General features: G+C 41.4%; 1 protein-coding gene and 1 long non-coding RNA gene across 2 annotated transcripts in view; both read left to right on the top strand.

Moving 5' to 3' along the window:
• Nucleotides 1–20,315, top strand: part of LOC120541063 — a 52,480-nt gene extending 32,165 nt beyond the window's left edge. Inside the window, exon 3 of the long non-coding RNA XR_005635940.1 lies at nucleotides 19,925–20,315. This is a non-coding gene — a long non-coding RNA (uncharacterized LOC120541063). The remainder of the gene's footprint in view (nucleotides 1–19,924) is intronic.
• Nucleotides 20,316–20,388: 73 nt separating this feature from the next.
• The window catches only part of wscd2 (WSC domain containing 2), a 42,645-nt gene continuing 40,471 nt past the window's right edge, over nucleotides 20,389–22,562 (top strand). Inside the window, exon 1 of the mRNA XM_039772336.1 lies at nucleotides 20,389–20,752. Coding sequence (XP_039628270.1) covers nucleotides 20,389–20,752 — 364 coding nt within the window. The remainder of the gene's footprint in view (nucleotides 20,753–22,562) is intronic.

Below are 22,562 nucleotides of genomic sequence, written 5' to 3'. Positions count from 1 at the left end.
GATTTTCGGCCACTTTCCAAAAATCAGCAGTAATTCTATATGGGCGAGACTGCCATGACTGTGCCATCCACTGCTGCTTTCACCTTGGGGTATGCTCAGGCTCCACAAACTCCTGAATTATATAAGTGGGTTTAGAAAATGGACAGATGTTTGAAATTTGGCATAGCATAATCATTCCTCCTGTTTATCTAAGTAACCTTTGCCTAAGGTGAACTATGAATGAAGTCATCATTGAAATGTTCTTGCAGTTCTTAACTTTGTGACAATAAGAACATTTGCTCAGTCAAAGCTATTCCAAAAAAGACAAAGAGCATTTTTAATCAATCTCTTGAAAATTGTTGCATCTTTCTCATCTTGAACAGATGGCAGAAAAGCTAGCGTGACTTGAAAAGGCTTAAAAGAGAGTTGACGTAAGTATGCACTGTGTATTTCAGACTTGGGACTTTAACGCCTGGCTGATTTGCAGCATCCTGCAGTCAACAGCCTCCCCTTGGGTACTGAATTCTGGTGCATTCTGAATGAGCTTCTTGTCCAATATGAAGAACATTTTATTTAGAATAAACTCAGGGTGCAGACTGGACTGAAAAGAAATTATTTAGTGACTGAAGCCCACAGGCATTTAAATTCACCATGAAAATGAAGGTGACATTTTATAAATAGCTGCTAGAATTAAATGCCCTCAGTATGGAAAAATAATGGAGAGTTTGAATCCTTCACCGAAAAAAAGAGGTTAACTGATCAGATACAAGTCTTAATATAAATTATATCCTAATTAATGATACGACTAGATGAAAGAAACTAGGCTATATTAAGAAACTTTAAAAACATATAATCCTGAAATTCAAAAATGGGGGCAGTGCAGACCTCCAGAAAGATATGGGTGCTATTTTTACACTATATGATGACAATGTAGAAACTAAGAACATTTTAAACTTCTGCTTATTTACTTTCTGAATGTCAGATCACATTTTTGAATATTAAATATTTTTATAAAAATGAGGAATATTAAATATAACAGTGATAACAGAAAGCAACCTGTGTTAGTAGAGCAACTTACAATGTGTTCACTTTCACAGACAGGAGATTCCAATTCAAGTGATGTAAAAATGGCATTAATTGTAATCTATGTTATTTAAACACACCATGTTTTGAAAGAACATCATTATGGAGAGTTAAAATCTTTGTTGAAGTCTGACTGTGAATGACCAGCTGAAATGATGCTGAGCTCCTGGCCACACAAGTGTCTCTTCTGGGGTTTCGATAACTTGTACAGGGGATTTGTTTTGCAATCAAGCAGCTATCTGAAGTGTAAAAGAGAAAAACTATGCAAACTAAAAGAACATCTTGCAAGGTAAATTTGAAAGGGTAAATAAAATCAGTAATTGAGTCAGCGCAGACTTTTTCACTGTTTTAAGGTAGGCCATGTCGAAAATTCACCAGTGTTCCTCAGTTCAAATTTTTTCAGTTCTAGTAAATCTATACAGCCTGTCTACCAGAACTTTCTTAAATTACTTTGAAGAATGTTTTTATGAATTCGGATCACTGCCCTCCCATTTGTTTCATGTGGACAGACAAACAGGATGGCAACAATAGGTGCTTTTGCATTATATGTGAACACACCACCAAAAAAAAACACCTTTTGAAAGTTGCTCCTTTCTATTTGGAAAAAAATGCTTTCTGCTAAACTTCATCTGTTACAAGATGAAGTCACTTTGTGATTCACATTCATATTGTTAGTAGGCATCGTCTCCAGCCTCCAAATGACAACTGGCCTGTAATTTAATAATGCTAGCTTAAGAAAAGCTGGAATCAATACAGAGTATGGCGATTAATATTGATGAACAGCTCACGGGCGCAGGCCAAAAATCAATTTGAGATATGCTTAAGTGTCTAACCTAAGACTGCACAGTCTTAGGGCTCTTGATGAACTTGCTGTCTAAATTTTTGCAACAAATGTGCTCAAATCTTGCAGTAATGGAAAAGTAACAAAGCCTTTGTGATGGACTATAACTGGGAACACATAACTGGGACAGAATGATATGCTGTCAGTAACGGATCTCCTTAATATTTTATCACAATGATTTAGAAATTTATTATTTATTTATTAATTTATTAAATAATTTAGAAATTATTTGCAGCATAAATTGGACTTTTTACATCATTTTTTTTTAGACTAATGACTTGTCAAAGACTCAGAATGGACTGCAAGAAGGTTCCTTAGCAAAACACTTAACATCTCTTTAGTTCAGAGCTCAATGATGTACTAGTTGTAGCACTGTCACATGTACAGTAGGGAAATTCCAACATAATTAATTCATCTGTTTTCCTCCTGGCCCTCTTTGTTGAAAATTACAGCACAAACTCCTTTCTTGTTCCACCAAATTCTCAACAGTCTGTAAGTCAAAGCCCCTTCCACATCAGCATAGCTGCATAAATGGTAAGTGTGGCCTAGTAGTTAAGATGTTTGACTTTCCACCTTCAGGTTGTCAGTTCAGTGCCCCCCAGTGGCTCAATGTGTGGATCTGAGGGAGTAATTTAAGTGTTGTATGGCGTATTTTATAATTCGGCCCTGGGATGGTGCCACACTACAAACTGAAATGTAGGTGTGTTTCTTCAGTTGAAAGTGTCTTATTCCAGCAGTCACTTACATAGTTGTGGCACAGTTTCAGGCAATTCCAAGTTAAGAATGAGCATTTGTTAAACCCCATAAACCCTCTTAATTAATTACCGCACATTTGGAGCTATTTGCAGTTTGTCAAGAATAAAGACGTGAAAGCTCTGCCCACTAATCCAGCTTTTTAATTAGAATTAGTTAAGTTAGCATTGCCCTGGTCACATTAACTCATCATCTCTGCAGGATGCAGCATGTGCATGTTGTAGTGACGCCACATATTCATTTCTTATTTAATTGTTAGTGCTGGGTGAAGCAAGTATTGGTGGGTGAAAAACCATGCATTTCCGAAGGGATTTTGAATATAGTTTTGTTAAAGTGTTGTGAAACCCAAAAGCAACCATGCCTGTGTAGAGAAAGAAGCCAAGGCTCTTTCCACAAGGACTTTGTAAGATGCAATATCTTGAGCAGCAAGCATATAAAACCAAGCAATTGAATTAGCACAGTGTCTTGTCGCTGGCCGGATGTCAGATAGTGACAGCATAAGCCCTTTGAGTTATTGTTTCATCATAGGTTTTGAAAAAGTTCAAGCAAAAGCCAAGCATAGTGTATGAAAGGCATCAACTGTCCATCCATTTACTCTACCTAATTCTTGGGTCACAGTGGGGCTGGTGCCAATATCAGCCTCTTCGAGCAAGGCAGGACCAACCCTGCATCGGGTTTCAGTCATCACAAGACAATAGCCAGTGCTTTGTCTATTCAAAAATTGTTGGGTGAAAAGCTGGCCAGGGGCCCCTCTGGGCTCTTTGGTGGCTAAAGAAAGAGTGGCTGGAATTTGTGATATGCTGCAGGGACGGGACTGTTAAAATGGTGAAGCTTATAGTTAAACCTGTACCCTGCCACACAAAAGCATTGTAAATGCCCACTGACAATGTGAATTCAAATTAAAAATCCATCACTGCCCACTTCTTGTTATTGTCATTCCTTTAACTGTGACCTTACACCACAAATCACACACCTTCATGTTTTTTTGTGTGACTAATTGAGGTTGCTGCTCATTTTTACAATGTCAACAGGCTTTTTTTATTACTGGATCTACTGTATGTATGTTGTGCCATTGCCTTCTTGACTCTTTGCATGGTGCTGGTCCTGCTGGGATACCCTTGAAGTTGCTTGCTGGGATACCCTTGAAGTTGCTTCCTGGTAAATTTCTGCATTGTCATAGTATTCCAGGATATTTATTGTTTACTTTTTCTTTCTTCCTTATTCATTAATGTTATTTTTTTTTACAGTATTTCCAATTACCATTTTTTCTATTATTTGTGATATTTTGTTTATGGTTGTGGCCATTATTATCATAATCAAAGTTTTCTATTTGCATAATGAGTTTTCATAAATATTTGGTGAGTTAATGGAAATACTGTAGATGTTCAACTACTGTATATATTTGTTTTTGTGGTATATTGAAAGCATATAAACATAAAATTATAGTTAACAGATTATTATTCTGAGCTGCTGCAGTTGGTGAGGAGCTATATACAAACATCCATTTCTCTTTCAACCTATTTAATTTAATCCAAGATTTCTGGGACACAAAAAGGTATGGACCAGCCCCGGGCATGGTATGAGTCCATTGCAGGGCTCAAACAGGACCAGTGAACCAATCTGGAGCTGCCAAAATGCATGTCCTTGAGATGTGAGAGGAAATCCAGGGGACTCACAATGGCACAGAGTGTGACTAGACATGGAATTTGATCCCAGGGCTTTAGTATCCCAAATCTGTTTTATACAAAAACATATTGACATTAGTTAAAAATAAAATGCAAAAAAGGACATTTGAGGCTAATGATAAACTAGTCATGTGGAATTTGTTAAGAGGACACTAGCAGCACATTTATGTTGAGGTTCCCCTTTTGCCAGTTTTATATCCAAATATAGCAAAGAGAAGCTGTGCGTGCCAAAATGACTGAAGCATCCCAACTGGCTCTTGGAAGGCAGTCATCTAAATGTTTTCCTCTCTATGGAAATAAGCATTCTCACTGCATTTAGGGAGCAACGTAATAACTCATCCCTTTGTGCCTGTTTCAACACACTGTTGTTTAAATACTGATAAGTCCTGTTTAATTTACACAGGAGCAGTGTAAATAGACTCAACTGTACCATGAGGGAGGTGAGGAGAGGAGCCGAGGGTACAGAAGAAGACAGAAAAAAGAGGGAGGCAGAAGGCAAACTGGTGATTTATGCTTTTAGCAGCATCTTCACAACACAGGAGGGGCTGAGGAGGAGAAGCTGCTGTTGGGTTACAGTAGCACTTATTTGAGAACACTCATAAATGGATTAATGAATATATGTGCCCAGTTTGGTACATGGAATGAGCCACTCACACATACACATATGCAGCATAGCCCCTTTTTATTATTTCTGTTGGTGCTGAGAACCAATAGGACTCTGAAATCAATATTTAATGAGATCTGAATGCAAACTAAATATTTCTGGTTTAGCCTTGGCCGAGATTTTAGTGCTCTGAAATATTTATCATATCAGCCCTTTAAAGTGTGTCTATTTCTGTTATGTTACAAACAGGGACAATTTATCCCTCAAAAGCTAAAGATGGTTTTTTAACCTGTGATGAAAAGATGACTGGCTGCCTCAGCAGAAGCCTGGTACTGCTTTCACATTTTGCAAATTAAAAGTGAGTGAAAAAATGGAAAGAAAGCAGACTGTGTGGTAAAACTAGGAGAGGTAGCAGGGACAGCATGGGCTCTATTAGGAGAAAATCCACACTCTAACAACCAGGTGGCAGAGCTTATATTCAAACATAAAATAGTGAATCCCAGCATGCCTGGCGAGATAACTTAAACACTTGAAATGTTTAAACAAGAACAGCCCTATTCACCAAACTAACACATTATTAAAGTTCCTAAAGTACCACTTTCTACCAAGCTTGTGTATGTGAGATACATGTGAGATATATTTCGTACACTATAATACTGCCTCACATGTGAGCAATTTCTGCACAAAGCCTGGGTGGTGGTGACAATTCTTTTTATATGTGTGTGTATGTATATATATATATTATACATACACACACACAGTTGTGCTTGAAAGTTTGTGAACCCTTTAGAATTTTCTATATTTCTGCATAAATATGACCTAAAACATCATCAGATTTTCACTCAGATCCTTAAAGTAGATAAAGAGAAACCAGTTAAACAAATGAGACAAAAATATTATACTTGGTCATTTATTTATTACGGAAAATTATCAAATATTATATATTTGTGAGTGGCAAAAGTATGTGAACCTTTGCTTTCAGTATCTGGTGTGACACACACCCCTTGGCAGCAATAACTGCAACTAAACGTTTCTGGTAACTTTTGCTCATTCCTGCACACCGGCTTGGAGGAATTTTAGCCCATTCCTCTGTACAGAACAGCCTCAACTCTGGGATGTTGGTGGGTCTCCTCACATGAACTGCTCGCTTCAGGTCCTTCCAGAACATTTCGATTGGATTAAGGTCAGGACTTTGACTTGGCCATTCCAAAACATTAACTTTATTCTTCTTTAACCATTCTTTGGTAGAACGACTTGTGTGCTTAGGATCGTTGTCTTGCTGCATGACCCACCTTCTCTTGAGATTCAGTTCATGGACAGATGTCCTGACATTTTCCTTTAGAATTCTCTGAATTAATTCAGAATTCATTGTTTCATCAATAAAGGCGAGCTGTCCTGGCCCAGATGCAGCAAAACAGGACCAAACCATGATACTACCACCACCATGTTTCACAGATGAGATAAGGTTCTTATGCTGGAATGCAGGCTTTTCCTTTTTCCAAACATGACACTTTTCATTTAAACCAAAAAGTTCTATTTTGGTCTCATCCGTCCACAAAACATTCTTCCAATAGCCTTCTGGGTTGTCCACGTGATCTTTAGCAAACTGCAGACGAGCAGCAATGTTTTTTGGAGAGCAGTGGCTTTCTCCTTGCAACCCTGCCATACACACCATTGTTGTTCAGTGTTCTCCTGATGGTGGACTCATGAACATGAACATCAGCCAATGTGAGAGAGGCCTTCAGTTGCTTAGAAGTTACCCTGGGGTCCTTTATGACCTCGCCGACTATTACACGCCTTGCTGTTGGAGTGATCTTTGTTGGTCAACCACTCCGGAGGAGGGTAACAATGGTCTTGAATTTCTTCCATTTGTACACAATCTGTCTGACTGTGGATTGGTGGAGTCCAAACTCTTTAGTGATGGTTTTGTAACCTTTTCCAGCCTGATGAGCATCAACAACTCTTTTTGTGAGATTCTCAGAAATCTCCTTTGTTTGTGCCATGATACACTTCCACAAACATGTGTTGTGAAGAGCAGACTTTGATAGATCCCTGTTCTTTAAATAACACAGGGTGCCAATCACACCTGATTGTCATCCCATTGATTGAAAACACCGGACACCTGACACCTCACATTCAAACTAATCCTAGAGGTTCACATACTTTTGCCACTCACAAATATGTAATATTCGATCATTTTCCTCAATAAATAAATGACCAAGTATAATATTTTTGTCTCATTTGTTTAACTGGTTTCTCTTGAATTACTTTTAGGACTTGAGTGAAAATCTGATGATGTTTTAGGTCATATTTATGCAGAAACATAAAAAATTCTAAACGGTTCACAAACTTTCAAGCACCACTGTATGCATGTATATATATATACTGTATACTGTATATTTTTGGCACTACTGGTCGTAACTACTCATTAAAAAAATAATTTCTTCAAAGTAAAGTTTCTATTGCTTGTGTGTTTTGTGAGTGTGTGTAAATCTGTGCTATGCAAACATTAGTCTTGTAATAAGGGCCAGGTCTGTGGGACCTGCCCGCGGCCCCAAAGCTGCCACATCCATAGTAAAACAACGTTAGCGGTGTACAGGAGACAGCTGCGATATAAGGTTTGTAAATATTTAATAATAAGTCACACTTGAAGACCTCTCGGCAAAAGATAATCCAAAAAAGGAAACCATTAATACAAATTGTGTGCCTCCAGTGCAGTGATGATGTGCGTGCAGACCTTAGTACTGCGTTCTTATAATAAACTCTTTAGCCGCAAGCCCACCTCTCTCCCCCCTTATGACTCGTCTCTCTCTTTGAGCTCTTAATAGACCCATTTGATGTACAACTAGAAATTGTATCCAGAGGGCCATTGTGCAGGCAAAGGAAAACGATAGCCTTTTGTCTAAGACTGGTCATCGCTCTGTCTTATTGTTATTATAAACAGTGGGTAGTCAGGGAAAAGGAAGGAATTGATAAAATAACCTTGTGCATTGTCTGCAACGGCAACACAGTTCAAATAGAACAGAAGGCCAGCTTTGTGAAACTGATGCACTGTCCCTGTTGTTCATCTTAATCTCGGAAGACATTGTGGAACAAACAAGTTAATTTATACAGATCTACACGGAAGAAGCATATGATGGCTCACCATTGGCAGGTTAAAGAGACAAACTAGGTGATGATTTTACTTTCCCTGAAACAAGGCAACATGAATAAAAATTGCCAAATCTGTTGCTCATGTTTAAAAAGAATTAAAATAAAAGGAGCTGTAAGACCTGTGGACATGGAGTTATTTCTTGCGGTTTTCTGAATCTGATGCCTCTTGACTCAGTCTGAAAATTAATTAATGTCAATTAATTTATACAGTGCTCTTCACTGACTACAGGCTCAGCTTGCTATAGCAAACTATGACTATCATGTAAATTAACTCATTTATAATACATATTTCAATCCAGGAAATAAATAGGCAATCCATAGAAGTTTTGGCTTTACCCCAAATGGGAAGGCCAACACCAAAATATCATTTAATTTATTAATCAAATATATTTTTCCATTGTTCAAAGTGATAAGAATAACTAAAGGCAAACAAAAATGTCTCATAACTACAATAAAAAGAATTGAGATTAACATAAAACTGTAAATAAAATGAACCACTGAAGCAACGTCAGTGATCCTGAAAACAATTCAAAAACCAGAAAAGAACCCAAATGTGCTGAGTGAAGGCTCCCACTGCCATCGAGGGTCTGGCAGTGAAACTAGGACCAGGCTCAGAGTGGCACCCCGTGGAAAGTCGAGGGATTGGCAACAGGGACATAGGCCAGGATTAAGGGTTGCCTGTGCCTGCTGGAGAGGAATTACTGTTACTTGGTTTTTGTTTTAAGAACATGGTTTTACTACTCAGGATTTTAACCTTATCTATCCATCCATCCTCTTCCGCTTATCCAAGGTCGGGTCACAGGAACAGCAGCTTGAGCAGAGATGTCCAGACTTCCCTCTCCCCAGCCACTTCTTCTAGCCCTTCCGGGGGAATCCCGAGGCGTCCCCAGGCTAGCCGAGAGACATAGTCCCTCCAGTGTGTCCTGGGTCTTCCCCTGGACCTCCTCCCAACTGGACGTGCCCGGAACTCCTCGCCAGGGAGGCATCCTGATCAGATGCCCGAGCCACCTCATCTGACTCCTCTCAATGCGGAGGAGTGGCGGCTCTACTCTGAGCTCCTCCTGGATGACTGAGCTTCTCACCTTATCTTTAAGGGAAAGCCCAGACACCCTGCGGAGGAAACTCATTTCAGCCACTTGTATTCGCGATCTCGTTCTTTCGGTCACTACCCATAGCTCATGACCATAGGTGAGGGTAGGAACGTAGATCAACTGGTAAATTGTGAGCTTTACCTTACAGCTCAGCTCCTTTTTCACCACGACAGACAGATGCAGAACCCACATCACTGCAAACGCCACACCGATCCGCCCGTCGATTTCACGCTCCATTCTTCCCTCACTTGTGAACAAGACACCGAGATACTTGAACTACTCCACTTGGGACAGGATCTCTCCCCCAACCCTGAGAGGGCACTCCACCCTTTTCCGGCTATGGACCATGGTCTCGAATTTGGAGGTGCTGATTCCCATCCCAGCCGCTTCACACTCAGCTGTGAACCGTTCCAGAGAGAGCTGAAGATCACGGCCTGATGAAGCAAACAGGACATCATCTTCTGCAAAAAGCAGTGACCCAATCCAGAGCCCACCAAGCTGGACCCCCTCAACACCCTGGCTGCGCCTAGAAATTCTGTCCATAAAAGTTATGAACAGAATCGGTGACAAAGGGCAGCCCTGGTGGAGTCCAACTCTCACTGGAAATGGGCTCGACTTACTGCCGGCAATGCGGACCAGGCTCTGACACCGGTTGTACAGGGAATGAACGGTCCTTATCAGGGGGTCCAGTACCCCATACTACCAGAGCACCCCCCACAGGATTTCCTGAGGGACATGGTCGAACGCCTTTTCCAAGTCCACAAAACACATGTAGACTGGCTGGGCAAACTCCCATGCACCCTCCAGGACCTTGTTAAGTGTGTAGAGCTGGTCCACTGTTCCGCAACCAGGACGAAAACTACACTGTTCCTCCTGAATCCAAGGTTCGACTATCTGACAGACCCTCCTCTCCAGTACCCTCGAATAGACTTTTCCAGGGAGGCTGAGGAGTATGATCCCTCTGTAGTTGGAACACACCCTCCGGTCCCCCTTTTTAAAGAGGGGGACCACCACCCCAGTTTGCCAATCCAGAGGCACTGTCCCCGATGTCCATGCGATGTTGCAGAGACGTGTCAACAAAGACAGTCCTACAACATCCAGAGCCTTGAGGAGCTCCGGGCGTATCTCATCCACCCCCGGAGCCATGCCATCAAGGAGTTTTTTGACCACCTCAGTGACCTCAGTCCCAGAGATAGGGGAGCCCACCTCCGAGTCCTCAGGCTCTGCTTCCTCATTGGAAGGCATGTTAATGGGATTGAGGAGGTCTTCGAAGTGCACCCCCCTACCGACCCACAACGTCCCAAGTCGAGGTCAGCAGCGCACCATCCCCACCATATACTGTGTTGACACTGCACTGCTTCCCCCTCCCGAGACTCCGGACGGTGGACCAAAATCTGCTCAAAGCTGTCTGAAAGTCATTCTCCATGGCCTCCCCAAACTCCTCCCCTGCCCGAGTTTTTGCCTCAGCAACCAACGAAGCCGCATTCCAGTTGGCCTGCCGGTACCTATCAGCTGCCTCCAGAGACCTACAGGACAAAAAGTTCCTATAGGACTCCTTCTTCAGCTTGACGGCGTCCCTAACCGCCGGTGTCCACCAACGGGTTCAGGGATTGCTGCCACGACAGGTACCGAACACCTTACGGCCACAGCTCTGGTCAGCCACCTCAACAATAGAGGCGCGGAACATGGCCCATTCGGACTCAATGTCCCCCACCTCCCTCGGGACGTGGTCGAAGATCTGCCAGAGGTGTGAGTTGAAGCTACTTCTGACAGGGGACTCTGCCAGACGTTCCCAGTAGACCCTCACAATACGTTTGGGCCTACCAGGCCTGACCAGCATCCTCCCCCACCATCGAAGCCAACTCACCACCAGGTGGTAATCAGTTGACAGCTCCGCCCCTCTCTTCACCTGAGTGTCCAAGACATGTGGCCGCAAGTCCGGCAACAAGACCACAAAGTCAATCATCGAACTGAGGCCTAGGGTGTCTTGGTGCCAAGTGCACATATGAACACCCCTATGCTTGAACATGATGTTCGTTATGGACAATCCGTGACAAGCACAGAAGTCCAATAACAAAACACCGCTCGGGTTCAGATCGGGGGGGGGGCATTCCTCCCAATCCAGGTCTCACTGTCATTGCCCACTTGAGCATTGAAGTCTCCCAGCATTACGAGGGAGTCCCCAGAAGGTATGCCCTCTAGCACTCCCTTCAGTGACTCCAAAAAGGGTGGGTACTCCAAACTGCTGTTCGGCGCATACGCACAAACAACAGTTAGGACCCGTCCCCCCACCCGAAGGCAGAGGGAGGCTACCCTCTCGTTCACCGGGGTAAACCCCAATGAACAGACTCCAAGTCAGGGGGCAATAAGTATGCCCACAACCACTCGGCACCTCTCACCGGGAGCAACTCCAGAGTGGTGGACAGTCCAGCCCCTCTCAATGAGATTGGTTCCAGAGTCCAAGCTGTGCATCGAGGTGAGACTGACTATATCTAGCTGGAACCTCTCGACCTCGCGCACTAGCTCAGGCTCCTTCTTCTTCAGAGAGGTGACAATCCACCTCTCAAAAGCCAGCTTCTGTAGCCGAGGATCGGACCGCCAAGGTCCCCACCTTCGGCCACCACCCAACTCACACTGCACCCGACCTCCTTGGCCCCTCCTACAGGTGGTGTGCCCATGGGAAGGGAGACCCACGTTGCCTCTTTGGGCTGGGCCCGGCCGAGCCCCATGGGTGCAGGCCTGGCCACCAGGCGCTTGCCATCGAGTCCCAACTCCAGGTCTGGCTCCAGAGGGGGGCCCCAGTGACCCACATCCAGGCGATGGAAAATGTCATCCAAGGTTTTTGTTCTTCATAGGAGGTTTGGTTGAACCGCTCTTTGTCTCATCCCTTACCTAGGACCAGTTTGCCTTGGGTGACCCTACCAGGGGCATAAAGCCCTGGAAACAGAGCTCCTAGGATCATTGGGACACACAAACCCCTCCACCACGATAAGGTGGTGGTTCAAGGAGGAGATTTTAACCTCATTTTAAACCATTAATTATTGAATATTTTAAGCTCTACATTCACTAACTTTATACATTATTTATTTAAAGGATGGAGCACTTCACTGTTGACACTTTGTTTTTGGTTTGATTTTAACAAAAGCACAGACTCCTTTTGCACCAACCCCTTCCTGAATGTGTGTGTTCTCAATTGCCTGGCTCATCTTGCTTCATGAACATCAATGGTTTCAGGTTCAAGAGGCTTAAGAATGCAATAAAGGAGAATGGAGCTGACCCGGGCCATCACAGGCCCTAGTAACCACAGCACCTGAGCTCTGTAATTTAAGTAAAGGCTATGTCCCTGTCTTGCCAAGATAAAAATTAGATGAAGTATCTGATAAGGGAACTTGGAGAATAAAGTTTGTAAGAAACTAGCAGGGTCAAAAGCTGTTAAACTTAATCAGTCCAAACAGAAACACTCATTGTTAACAGGAATAATTTGTTACCCATATCAATCATTTCACAAAACTCTTTGGAGTTATCTACAATCTTCAACAAGATCACACTAGTGATGTCACTTTTCGTAACTATTTGGACACAAAAACCTAGTAACCTTAGCCTCCTGCCCAAAATCAAAATATCGGTACATACTGTAATAACCAAAATAAAAGGATAACATATATTATATCAGGGATAATGAAAAAATTAAAAATGTTAATAAAATATTCTACAACAATTCACATATCATAACAATCCAGGTAATCCAGGAAAGCAACAAAGGGAAAGGTACTGGCAAAAAATAAAATGTAAAAAGAACAAGGACAAGGAAGGGAGGAGAAATGACAGACACCAAGAAAAGTAAAAATAGGGGTGAGGCAGTATGTTAGTCCTATTATGAATATCTCTGAAAGTCTACATGGACAAATGGCTGAGGGAGAATCATCTAGCCAGATGAACTCTAAAATAAAAGCCAGCAAGTTAACAGCTTCACAGCGCTATGTTTCAAATCAGACCCATTCACTTTCCTTGCAGAAGCTGCATGTTCTCCCGGTGTCTCTATGTTTTATTATTATTATTTTTTTCTGATACTCTGGTCTCCTCCCACTTCCCAAAGATAAGTAGTTTAATTTGATTTGTGGCCCCTGAACTGCCCTAGTCTGCCTGAATGTGTGAATGTGTTTCCTCTGAAGGCCTAGTGGCCTGTCCAGGTTTGGTGCTTGCATTTTTGATCACATGGTGCTGGAATAGACTGTGGGTGTTGGAGGTAGTCATGGAAAAGCATGCTTCGCACATTAGATTGATTATTGGGATGAATTGTGCTCTTTACCTGTTGTTTGTAAGCAGTTGCGAAAAATAAGGTTGACATTGAAAATTTGCTTGAAAGACCAGTGTCACACTACATGGCTTTGAATCAGATAGTATGTCAAAATTAAAAACAGCAATTACTGGATCTCATTGCTTTGTTGATGTCAGAATGCACGACTAGTGTTTGCAGTGGATTATGTATTACACAGCTCTCATCACAGTTTCAATCTATTTATAGCACCCGTAAAAGTCGACAGATCTGGCAGCAAATCAATGTGGAACTTCCTTTTTCTCGACAAGGATGAAATGTTGCATTGGCTCCTCAAGACTATCCTCACTAAGGTTCAGAATACCCATTTTCATTAATTTTTTGCTCTTCTTCTTGTTCTTGTATATTTTATCGGGCTCTTCTATATTTGAATATATATTATGCATTGTACTTCCAACTGAGTACATATGGGCTGTCAACTCACACACAAAAACACACAAGGAGCCCAAACCTATAACTTTTAATTTGTTGTGGCTAGTTGTAGAGCATGGTGACTGGAATGGAATTCAGGAGCATGTGCTGCAACTGTTCATGACTTGCTTAGTGTATCTACATGAAGGCTACAACTGGAAAATTTGTGTTGAGTGACAGTGAATTGTGGGAGCCCTTCTTAAGATTGGTTTAGCCCAAAACAGGTGATATAGTATAAAAATTACCCAGACTTATTTAAAGCAAAGTTAAAAAGATGGAGAGCTTTTTCTATTGGGTATTCCTGGCAGTGTCACTGTAGTAGGTGGTGATGGGGGAGGCAGTGCTTTGGGACATCAGAACAGTTGTCTGTTTGAAGGCACATTAAGGCCAAAATGGAAAAATAAACCATAATGATAGCGAAGAGCCTTTAATTGGGGTGGAATGGGGGGTGGGTGGCTAATGGTTGCCGGACTACACCAACATCTTGAAAACCCCTCAATATTTTTATTTACTTGACCTCATAATCATTTTTATTTGCACAAGGCCTCTAGCTCATGGTCATATGTGTCACGATGCCCTTCAGGCCTGCTATGCAGCCTGTAAATCTTTCTGTCTGTCTCAGCATCAGCCTGTCACAATGCACTTGCTAACCCAATTAGCATGGATCTCTTGCCTTCCTTCTTTCTTTCTTTAAAGCAGACACATGAGAAGGCTGCTGTTAGCGAAATTAGAAATCCTGCATAATGCCACTCACTTCTAAAACAGTGTAAGACAAGCCGGCCAAGAGAGTCCGATTAAGTATTTATAAGCGCTGAGCTGTCTGCTACGCTCTCACACTCTGTCTCTCGTCCTTCCCTTACTCGCCTTTTAGGATACTGAAAAATAGCTGACAAGAGAAAGCCTTCACTCAGTGAGGCCCCTACCTTCATACACCCACTCAAAACTGCACATTATTACAGGCCTTATCCAGGGGTTGTCCCTGCTGGAACAGGTGGCCTTAAAAAGGAAAAAGTGGCATCAAAGTACTGTAAACATCATCCACTTCACATACATATCAGTTGTTGTGAGAGGGGTGAGTGTAGCCAGGCTGAAATGAAAACTGTCCTCTTGGCAAAGTGGGCATTCTCATTGACAGAAGAGTGGATAACTATGCCAATGTTTTTTTCCTACTTTACTGTTTGAGATTTTCACAGATAAGATACCCAGGAGTGGCTTTTGGACCTAATGGTGGCACCTCTGCTGTTCGCCCAAGGTTTGGGCGATAGCTGCTCTTTGTGGAAGCTGTTGTCCTCTTGCACTCACGTTAAGTGCAGAGTGGTTTGCAGTTGTGCGTAAAGCAGGTCAGCATCTCAAAATCAGAAGCTGTGGTTTCCTCTCCTTAAAAAGATTGTCTTCCTCTCTGAACTTTGGGTAGGAGAGCAGCCACCCCAAGTGGAGAGTTCAGGCACCTCATTCTACCAATCAGACCTTGCTGCCGTGAATAAAAGGAAAGCTATCAATGTTTGGCACAAAATGCTGAATCTGAGGGTCTCACTTCACAAGGCAGAAATGGGCCCGAAAGTATTTATGAGGACCAAGTGGCACTTGGGGCCATAAAGCACTATAAAGATGAATTTATGGAGCCCGTCATTTTACAGAAGGGTTCCAGGAGTGGAATAATGTGTGTGTGATGATTAATTCTGACATTTTCTCCTGAATTCCATTCTGATTAAATATTTGCTGGATCATTAAATATGAATCAGAATTAATGACCTGTTGTGCTTTTTTTTTAATTCTGCAGCTGTGCTGACTGATAGCTCTATCATCACTGGGCTGATAATTTCAGCTCACATACACACAAACACACAAACAAACATCACACACACACAATTTTTGTATCTCCCCAGCAACAACAGACTGCACTGAGGCAATCAGATTTGTGAAGCAGTTAACGCTCATCCCTTTTGGGCGTCTCCATCACAAGCCTCAGCTGACTCACTCTTCACTCAGACCCCCTGGAGGCAGGCTGTCACATAGATATTGTTAGCACCTTTTTATTTTATGAACAAAAATGAGCATTACAAGTTAAAAAAAACAATTTCCCATCCGGTGCAGTAAGCAACATCCTCTATCAGAATATTAAGTATTAATGGAGAAAGTGAATTAAGGGACATATTGGTATTTTGAGCAATTCAAGTTCAAGTTTACTGTTCTGTGTACACAGCATAATATAATTTTTGTCTTAACAGGTCAGTGACAATAATAATAAAATAACATCAGGCACAGACACAACACTATAAATGGCATGCAACATATACTATATATGCAATTACACAATACATACAAATTTGCAGGTATTCATTTATATATATTTAAAACCTGTTTGCTAACAGGAAACTAATGGAAGAATCACAAAGACAAGAGTGAAATGTGACAACATCACTAAAAAACATTACTATGGCATTATAATCTTTTGTTCATGTTTACCATGAAAGCTATACTCGGACAATAAAGTTTTAATACTGAATCGTGCTTCACTTTAACTTATTGAAATCAGTGCACAGATATGAACAGATGACAAGAACTATGTACAATGTCCACTCTATTCTGGGCATGGGTGACCCGTTAACTGAGCTATGCTAGCATTTAAACTGACAAAGGGACAATATTGCTTCTGGCTTATTTTGGACCAGAGGACACCACTTCCTCTTTTACATCTCTCTCTGTTTGTGGCAAAGCAAAACCTGTACTTGTGCTTTATAGCACACTTGCTAACCACATCTTCCTAGAGCTACACTGAGCGTTCCTCCTTCTACTTCACAGCTCACTCTCCATGCCACATATTATCCTGTCTCTTTTACCTGTCCAGGACACCTCCCCTTCTTAATCTGTCAATCCACCCTATTGGTCAGTGCTGCTCTTCGTGTATCCCACTTATTGCTTCTGGTTGCCTTCATTTGCATAAGCCAGAAAGCCCTAAACACATGGATGGCACCGTTTCTCTCCACAGTGATAAGCCGAAATAAGGACATAGTGCTTTAGCATAGCTTACTCACTATATAAAAAGAATAATACTGTAATGTTACCAAATTTCAATCAAATCAGTAAAAGCATATTTTAGATTTTGGGGTAATTAGTATTTCTATTGAGGGGGGTTACCCATAAATACTGAAATATCAGAATGTCTTGTTTTAACAGGTACACACTGCTCTAGATGTATAATCCTGCCAATTTCATTTTTTAACTAAACTGGAAACAGTATTTTTGCCAGTGACTGAGTAAACAACTTTGCATTTTATACATTTTAATTGATATTATGTGATAGTGCCCCCAAAACTGCAGATGAACTTCCCCCAGTCTTATACAGGCCTGTGAAAACCTCAGTGCTAACGTCCACACTTTGAGTGCACTCGTGTTTGTTTGGCACTACTTCAGATTTTCAACTTTTTTTTTATTTTCTAGTTTTTGGACTTTAGCTCAATGTTTGGTTTCTGATTTTGGACTAATTCTGTTTGCCTATAGGGTTGTCTTTTAAGCATTCCCTTTTGATTCTTTTTTGCTTCTACTTTGTTCTTGTGTTTGAAATTTTGGTTAATAAAATCTTTAAAGACTGAGGAATTATGTTTCTGTCAGTTGCAACAAGTGGTTTTACAGTTTACCTCTCTCTCTTTCAACCTTGGCTTGTGCAGGCCATATAGCTTGCTTCTCAAGTTTGGGGCAGGCTGATTTTGACTTTAGGTCTCATAATAAGCCTTGAGGCATAGACTTTTAAGTATTTAATTTAGAGAGCTGCCAAACTGCTACGGTGGGTTGGCACCCTGCCCGGGATTGGTTCCTGCCTTGTTCCCTGTGTTGGCTGGGATTGGCTCCAGCAGACCCCCGTGACCCTGTGTTTGGATTTAGCGGGTTAGAAAATGGATGGATGGATGGAGCTGCCAAACTGTAACAAACACTATGTGCCCCCCATGCCATTTCATTAGACTACTACAGTTTCATGAACATACAAGAAATTAAATCTGATATAGAGTAGGTTATATACTCATTTCCTGGCATAAATGTACTCAGCTTCATGAACCACGTTGGAACCCCAAAACAGGTATACCACTTAGGGTCCCAAAAAGGTTATATGTTTGCTAAAGTATTGGACTCGCCCTTCCTGACAGAGATCAGGCCAAAGGGGGATATAATGTTACCAACCCACTCACTGAGCCAGGCAGGTGAATTAGGACAAATAGTCACCTGGTAGGAAAGAGATGATGGGATCTAAAGAGAAGAGCCTAAGATGTGAGGAGTGTTATTTAGTGCGGCATTTGGGGAGTGATAAGGGACTAAGCCACCAAGCTAAAAGGCACCAGCACAGCTGCTTTTAAGGTTACTCTGTTCGTCAGAGGCAGAAGCGTATTCTCCTTCCTATAGCAGAGTTGTAGTGTTACAGAAAAAATCTAAAAATAAAAAAAATAATTAAAAGATGTACGCATATACTCTGTATTACTCTGTAGATATTGTATGCCAAATATATATCTCAATGTGTTTGCATTTATGTGCGCACTTGGGCTTAAATATGTATGTATTAGAACTCCTTTGTGATTCCTTGGTGGTTATTGGTGCTTACTGAACATTGTTTTATTAGTCTGATGGTCTATGATCCGTATCAAATGATGGTTAGAAATGCTACTGCCATCTGCCACCAAATGAATGCTGTGAAAGAGCACCCTCATGGTTTATTTTCCTACTTTTACATAGCAATATGTCCCTGTGGGGCAGATCCAAATACCATCTGTCCTTCCCAGCCAGGGTATTTAAAAAAAAACATGTTTTCAAATCCTTTGTTGCTTGGAAAATGGAAAACTCATTCATCCTTGCAAACTGCGACAATGGCCTTGGTCATAATTCACAAAAATTACTTAACATTCTTCATTCTTTCCAAATAGATAGATGTCTAACAATTATTTTACAGAAAGCTACTGAATGTCTACTGACAGATGGTTCAGGCAGGAGTGGTGGGCAGTGAACAGTCATAGTTTTGATTTCTTGCTATGTTTGTCCAGGCCTATGTGGCCTCATTCAAAATGTACAAGTGATGGATATGCTGCCTGTAGAAGTCAATGTGCACCTTGCTAAGTTTAGTTTAGCATTCCTATCACAACGTAACTGTGTATTACTCAGTCACTTCTCAGTGCAGGCCGAGTTGTGAGTTCAAACTGTGTAATGCATGTGTGAGACTGCGGGCATTTACTTTATTTGTTCTTCGGATCATCCATTACTTTAGATGTGCAACTGGGCACTTCCTCAGACCCCCCAATATGGCCTGCTCATCTCTTAATGCCAGTCAGAGAGATTATGGACACTCAAAGTACTTAAAATCCAATTCAATGTTGTTTTACCAGATGTACTACCAAAGCATTAAAAACACATAAAGCTCATCATATGCTCATACAAATAAATTACAGGAAGTAATGGTCAGTAAGAAGCAATAAGAGGGATTGTGTTCACTTCTTAAAAGATAAGTACAGCTTGGTTTGCCACCTAATGGTGCAGCAGTTTGACCCTGGCTGCAGCAACTGCTGTGTGCCATCAGTGTGGTGTTCTGGTTCAAATGGGGAATCTAATTAAGTGGATCAGGGTCTCCAAATCATGCTCGCTGTAAGTATGGATGTGTCGGTGTATGTGTTTATATGTGTGGTCTGTGATGGTCTGCTCTTGGTGTTGGCCTGGCTGGTTGGAAAACAGTATTAAAATGTTACCTGTTATTTTAATATAACAATAACATGCTAACTGTAGAATTACCATTATGTTTATATAATTTAAGTGACTAATTTACTTGTGTTCTGTTTGATAATAATTACTGCATAACTCAAATTTGACACTTCTACAGTAATAATTACTATATTATAATAGTAAAGTGTTTAATAGTAGGTGAGGCTGAAAAGGTCACAGATATAAAAAAAGTCAAATACAGGATTTTACTTATTATTTCCTAATTAACTGTTCTTTTTTTCCCCCCCAAAGGCACTGAACTCCCCTGCTACAAAACAAAAGGATGAGAGACGACAGGCCATTCTCGGCAAAGGGTAAACAAAGCCATTGGCACTAGAGAAGCGATCAGGCTGTGTGCTGCTGGAATCCAAATGATTGTCTTTCAATATACCGCAGATCGTTCCATTTTTGAGATATGAATCCTCCATCAGCAGGATCCCTTGGGAGCACTGGAAGGACTTAAACAGTGAGAGTTGGACACACGAGCTGACACTGGACACCATCACCTGATCGCTGCACCATGCCAAGAACCAGGAAAGTGAAAGCAAGACAGTGTGCTGCATCCCCATATCCAGTGGGCACAGTGCCCGTCACTTTCTTGTTTCTTGGGAGTTTGCTTTGAGACTTGAGGTGACATCTCAGAAAGCGGCCTTATTTATGCTGAGTGGACACATCCAGAGCATAATCCAACCTGGGCTCAGTAAGACAGGTGGAGAATGGCTAGGCTATTGCTGAAATTGCAGCGCTATTTCCGCAGGAAGCCTGTACGGTTCTTTTCTTTTATAATCCTCTATCTAACAGCTGGGAGTCTGGTGTTCCTGCATTCTGGGTTTGCTGGGGAGACTACAGAAACTGTAAAAGAGCCTCTGGCCAGTGAGACGATTAACGGGGACCTGGATGTCCAGAACCTGGGCCTAATTGGAAGGGTTTTCAAGGAGGCTCAGAGGCCCTCCAAACGCTATGGCCCCCCTTGGTTGAAAACAGGTTCTCAAGACCCACCTGAGAAAGGCAGAGATTACGCTAGTAGCTGGAGCCGGGCACTGAAAGGGAAGGGCAGCAGGGATCAGGAGGAAAGTCGAGGTGAGTCACAGAAAGATAAAATCTCACTTGAATACCACATGGCCAAGGTTCTGGTCAATAGGTGCTCAGTGTATATGTTGCACTACAGAAGGAAGATTCTCACCTGACACTCACTTTTCAGTTATTCCATATACTGTATCCTATAGTATCTCTCAAAATACTAAAAATAAACAGTCCTGATGAGGCCAACAGCCTATTCTGTCTCAACATACTATAGCTACTAGGAGAAGGTATTTGAGAGGCGATATCAAGGGGCCAGCCAGTGTATACAGAGCCTTTTATTCTGAGAAGTGTGACGGAAATTATCAAGCACACAGAATTAAATATAGTGCATTTAAAAGCAAAGACAGTGGTGATGTCAGCCAAGTGCCAAGGCGTTTGTGCATTCTTGGTATCTTCTATGTAGCTGACACTTTTAAAAACTACTAACCCACACTACAGCCAACCAATCAGAGTTTCTTTTAAGTAGTGTCCTCCACAAGGTTTACTATCACAATGCAGATCTTTATGATAGCAGTAGACAATCTTTCATTACAAATGCAATTATACATTTTATAAGAACCCTGACTTCTCAAACCTGGAAACTGTACACCTACAGAAAGTCTACATCCAGTGTTTTAACATTTTTTATTACCAACCACAAAACATTATAATTACCACTTTCTCTGGACCAGAATGGATCCTTTTAATAGGAACATGGGGTCCATTTATTAACTGTAGTCTACTTCCGTTTTTTTGTAATTCTATTAAAACTCATTGCATATCTAAAATCAGAGGTGAATAGAACCAGTGTGCATGGTGTCTTCCTACTAGCAGCCTTGACCCCAGCTTAAACCAGAATTCACTCAGCATTTTATTTGACGCTCTGATAGTCCTAAACATGGCTTGATCATGCTCACCCAAGCCAAAAACAGTGCTAGCAACTGCCAACTGCTTATGCACTGCTGGCTTAAAGCCGGAGAGTGAAGTGATTCCCAGCTATGTATTGCTAAATGTACGAAACAAATATTATGTGTGGGATTGACTGAGCCTACAGGTAATTGTGGTGACAGTGGCTGTCAGGGTCTTATCTAGAACTAGCCAAAGTTCCTGCAGTTGCCTAGGTATAAATAAATGAGAGGAAAAACTGTATTTTTGGAAATTCAACATAGTTAATCACAACCCATCATGAGAAAACATGCTCATAAACAAAAATTGTAATCCTGTGAGACAATGAAAAAGTAACTTAGAAGAAAATAGTGTACATACATTTGGTGATTCTGCTTTGGCCATTATACTTTGTGAATGCTGATGATGATATCCTTGTTCCAGCATACTCATACTGCCTGATGGAAATTGCAGTCCCACGCCAAAGCTGTTTTATGAGTTGCCTCCCTCCCATTATAATTCCTCTTCCCAGAACAACATATAGCACATATTTTAAGTTGGACCTACCTAGGCACATACAATATTTCATAAAAATCACTTCAGTTGTTTTTGCATGATTAGTGAACAAACAAACAGAAATGGCTTATGATTGTATCTATATAAATTACTAGCTGAAGTACCTGCCATTGCCCAGGTATTTTTGTAGATTGGGTTAAGAAAAAAAAAGCAAAAGTTTATGTGTTTTTAAATGGTGACCCGGTTATTACTGCTGGCTTTCCCATATGTCATCCACACTGCCCCTCTTTTAATGTCTCGGTTCTCATGTGTCAACTTTTTGTGTCTGATTGGATTCCAGAATTGCAGTAACTTCTAGATTCTAAATTCATAACATATTTTGCGCAACACAGAGGAAACATTTAAGTTTTATTGTTTTAGAGAGCTC

This window comes from Polypterus senegalus, chromosome 12 (assembly GCF_016835505.1).
Source record: "Polypterus senegalus isolate Bchr_013 chromosome 12, ASM1683550v1, whole genome shotgun sequence".
NCBI classification, from domain to species: Eukaryota; Metazoa; Chordata; class Cladistia; order Polypteriformes; family Polypteridae; genus Polypterus; species Polypterus senegalus.
The sequence above is the reverse complement of the archived record's forward strand: the minus strand, read 5'-3'. Positions and strand labels throughout refer to the sequence as shown.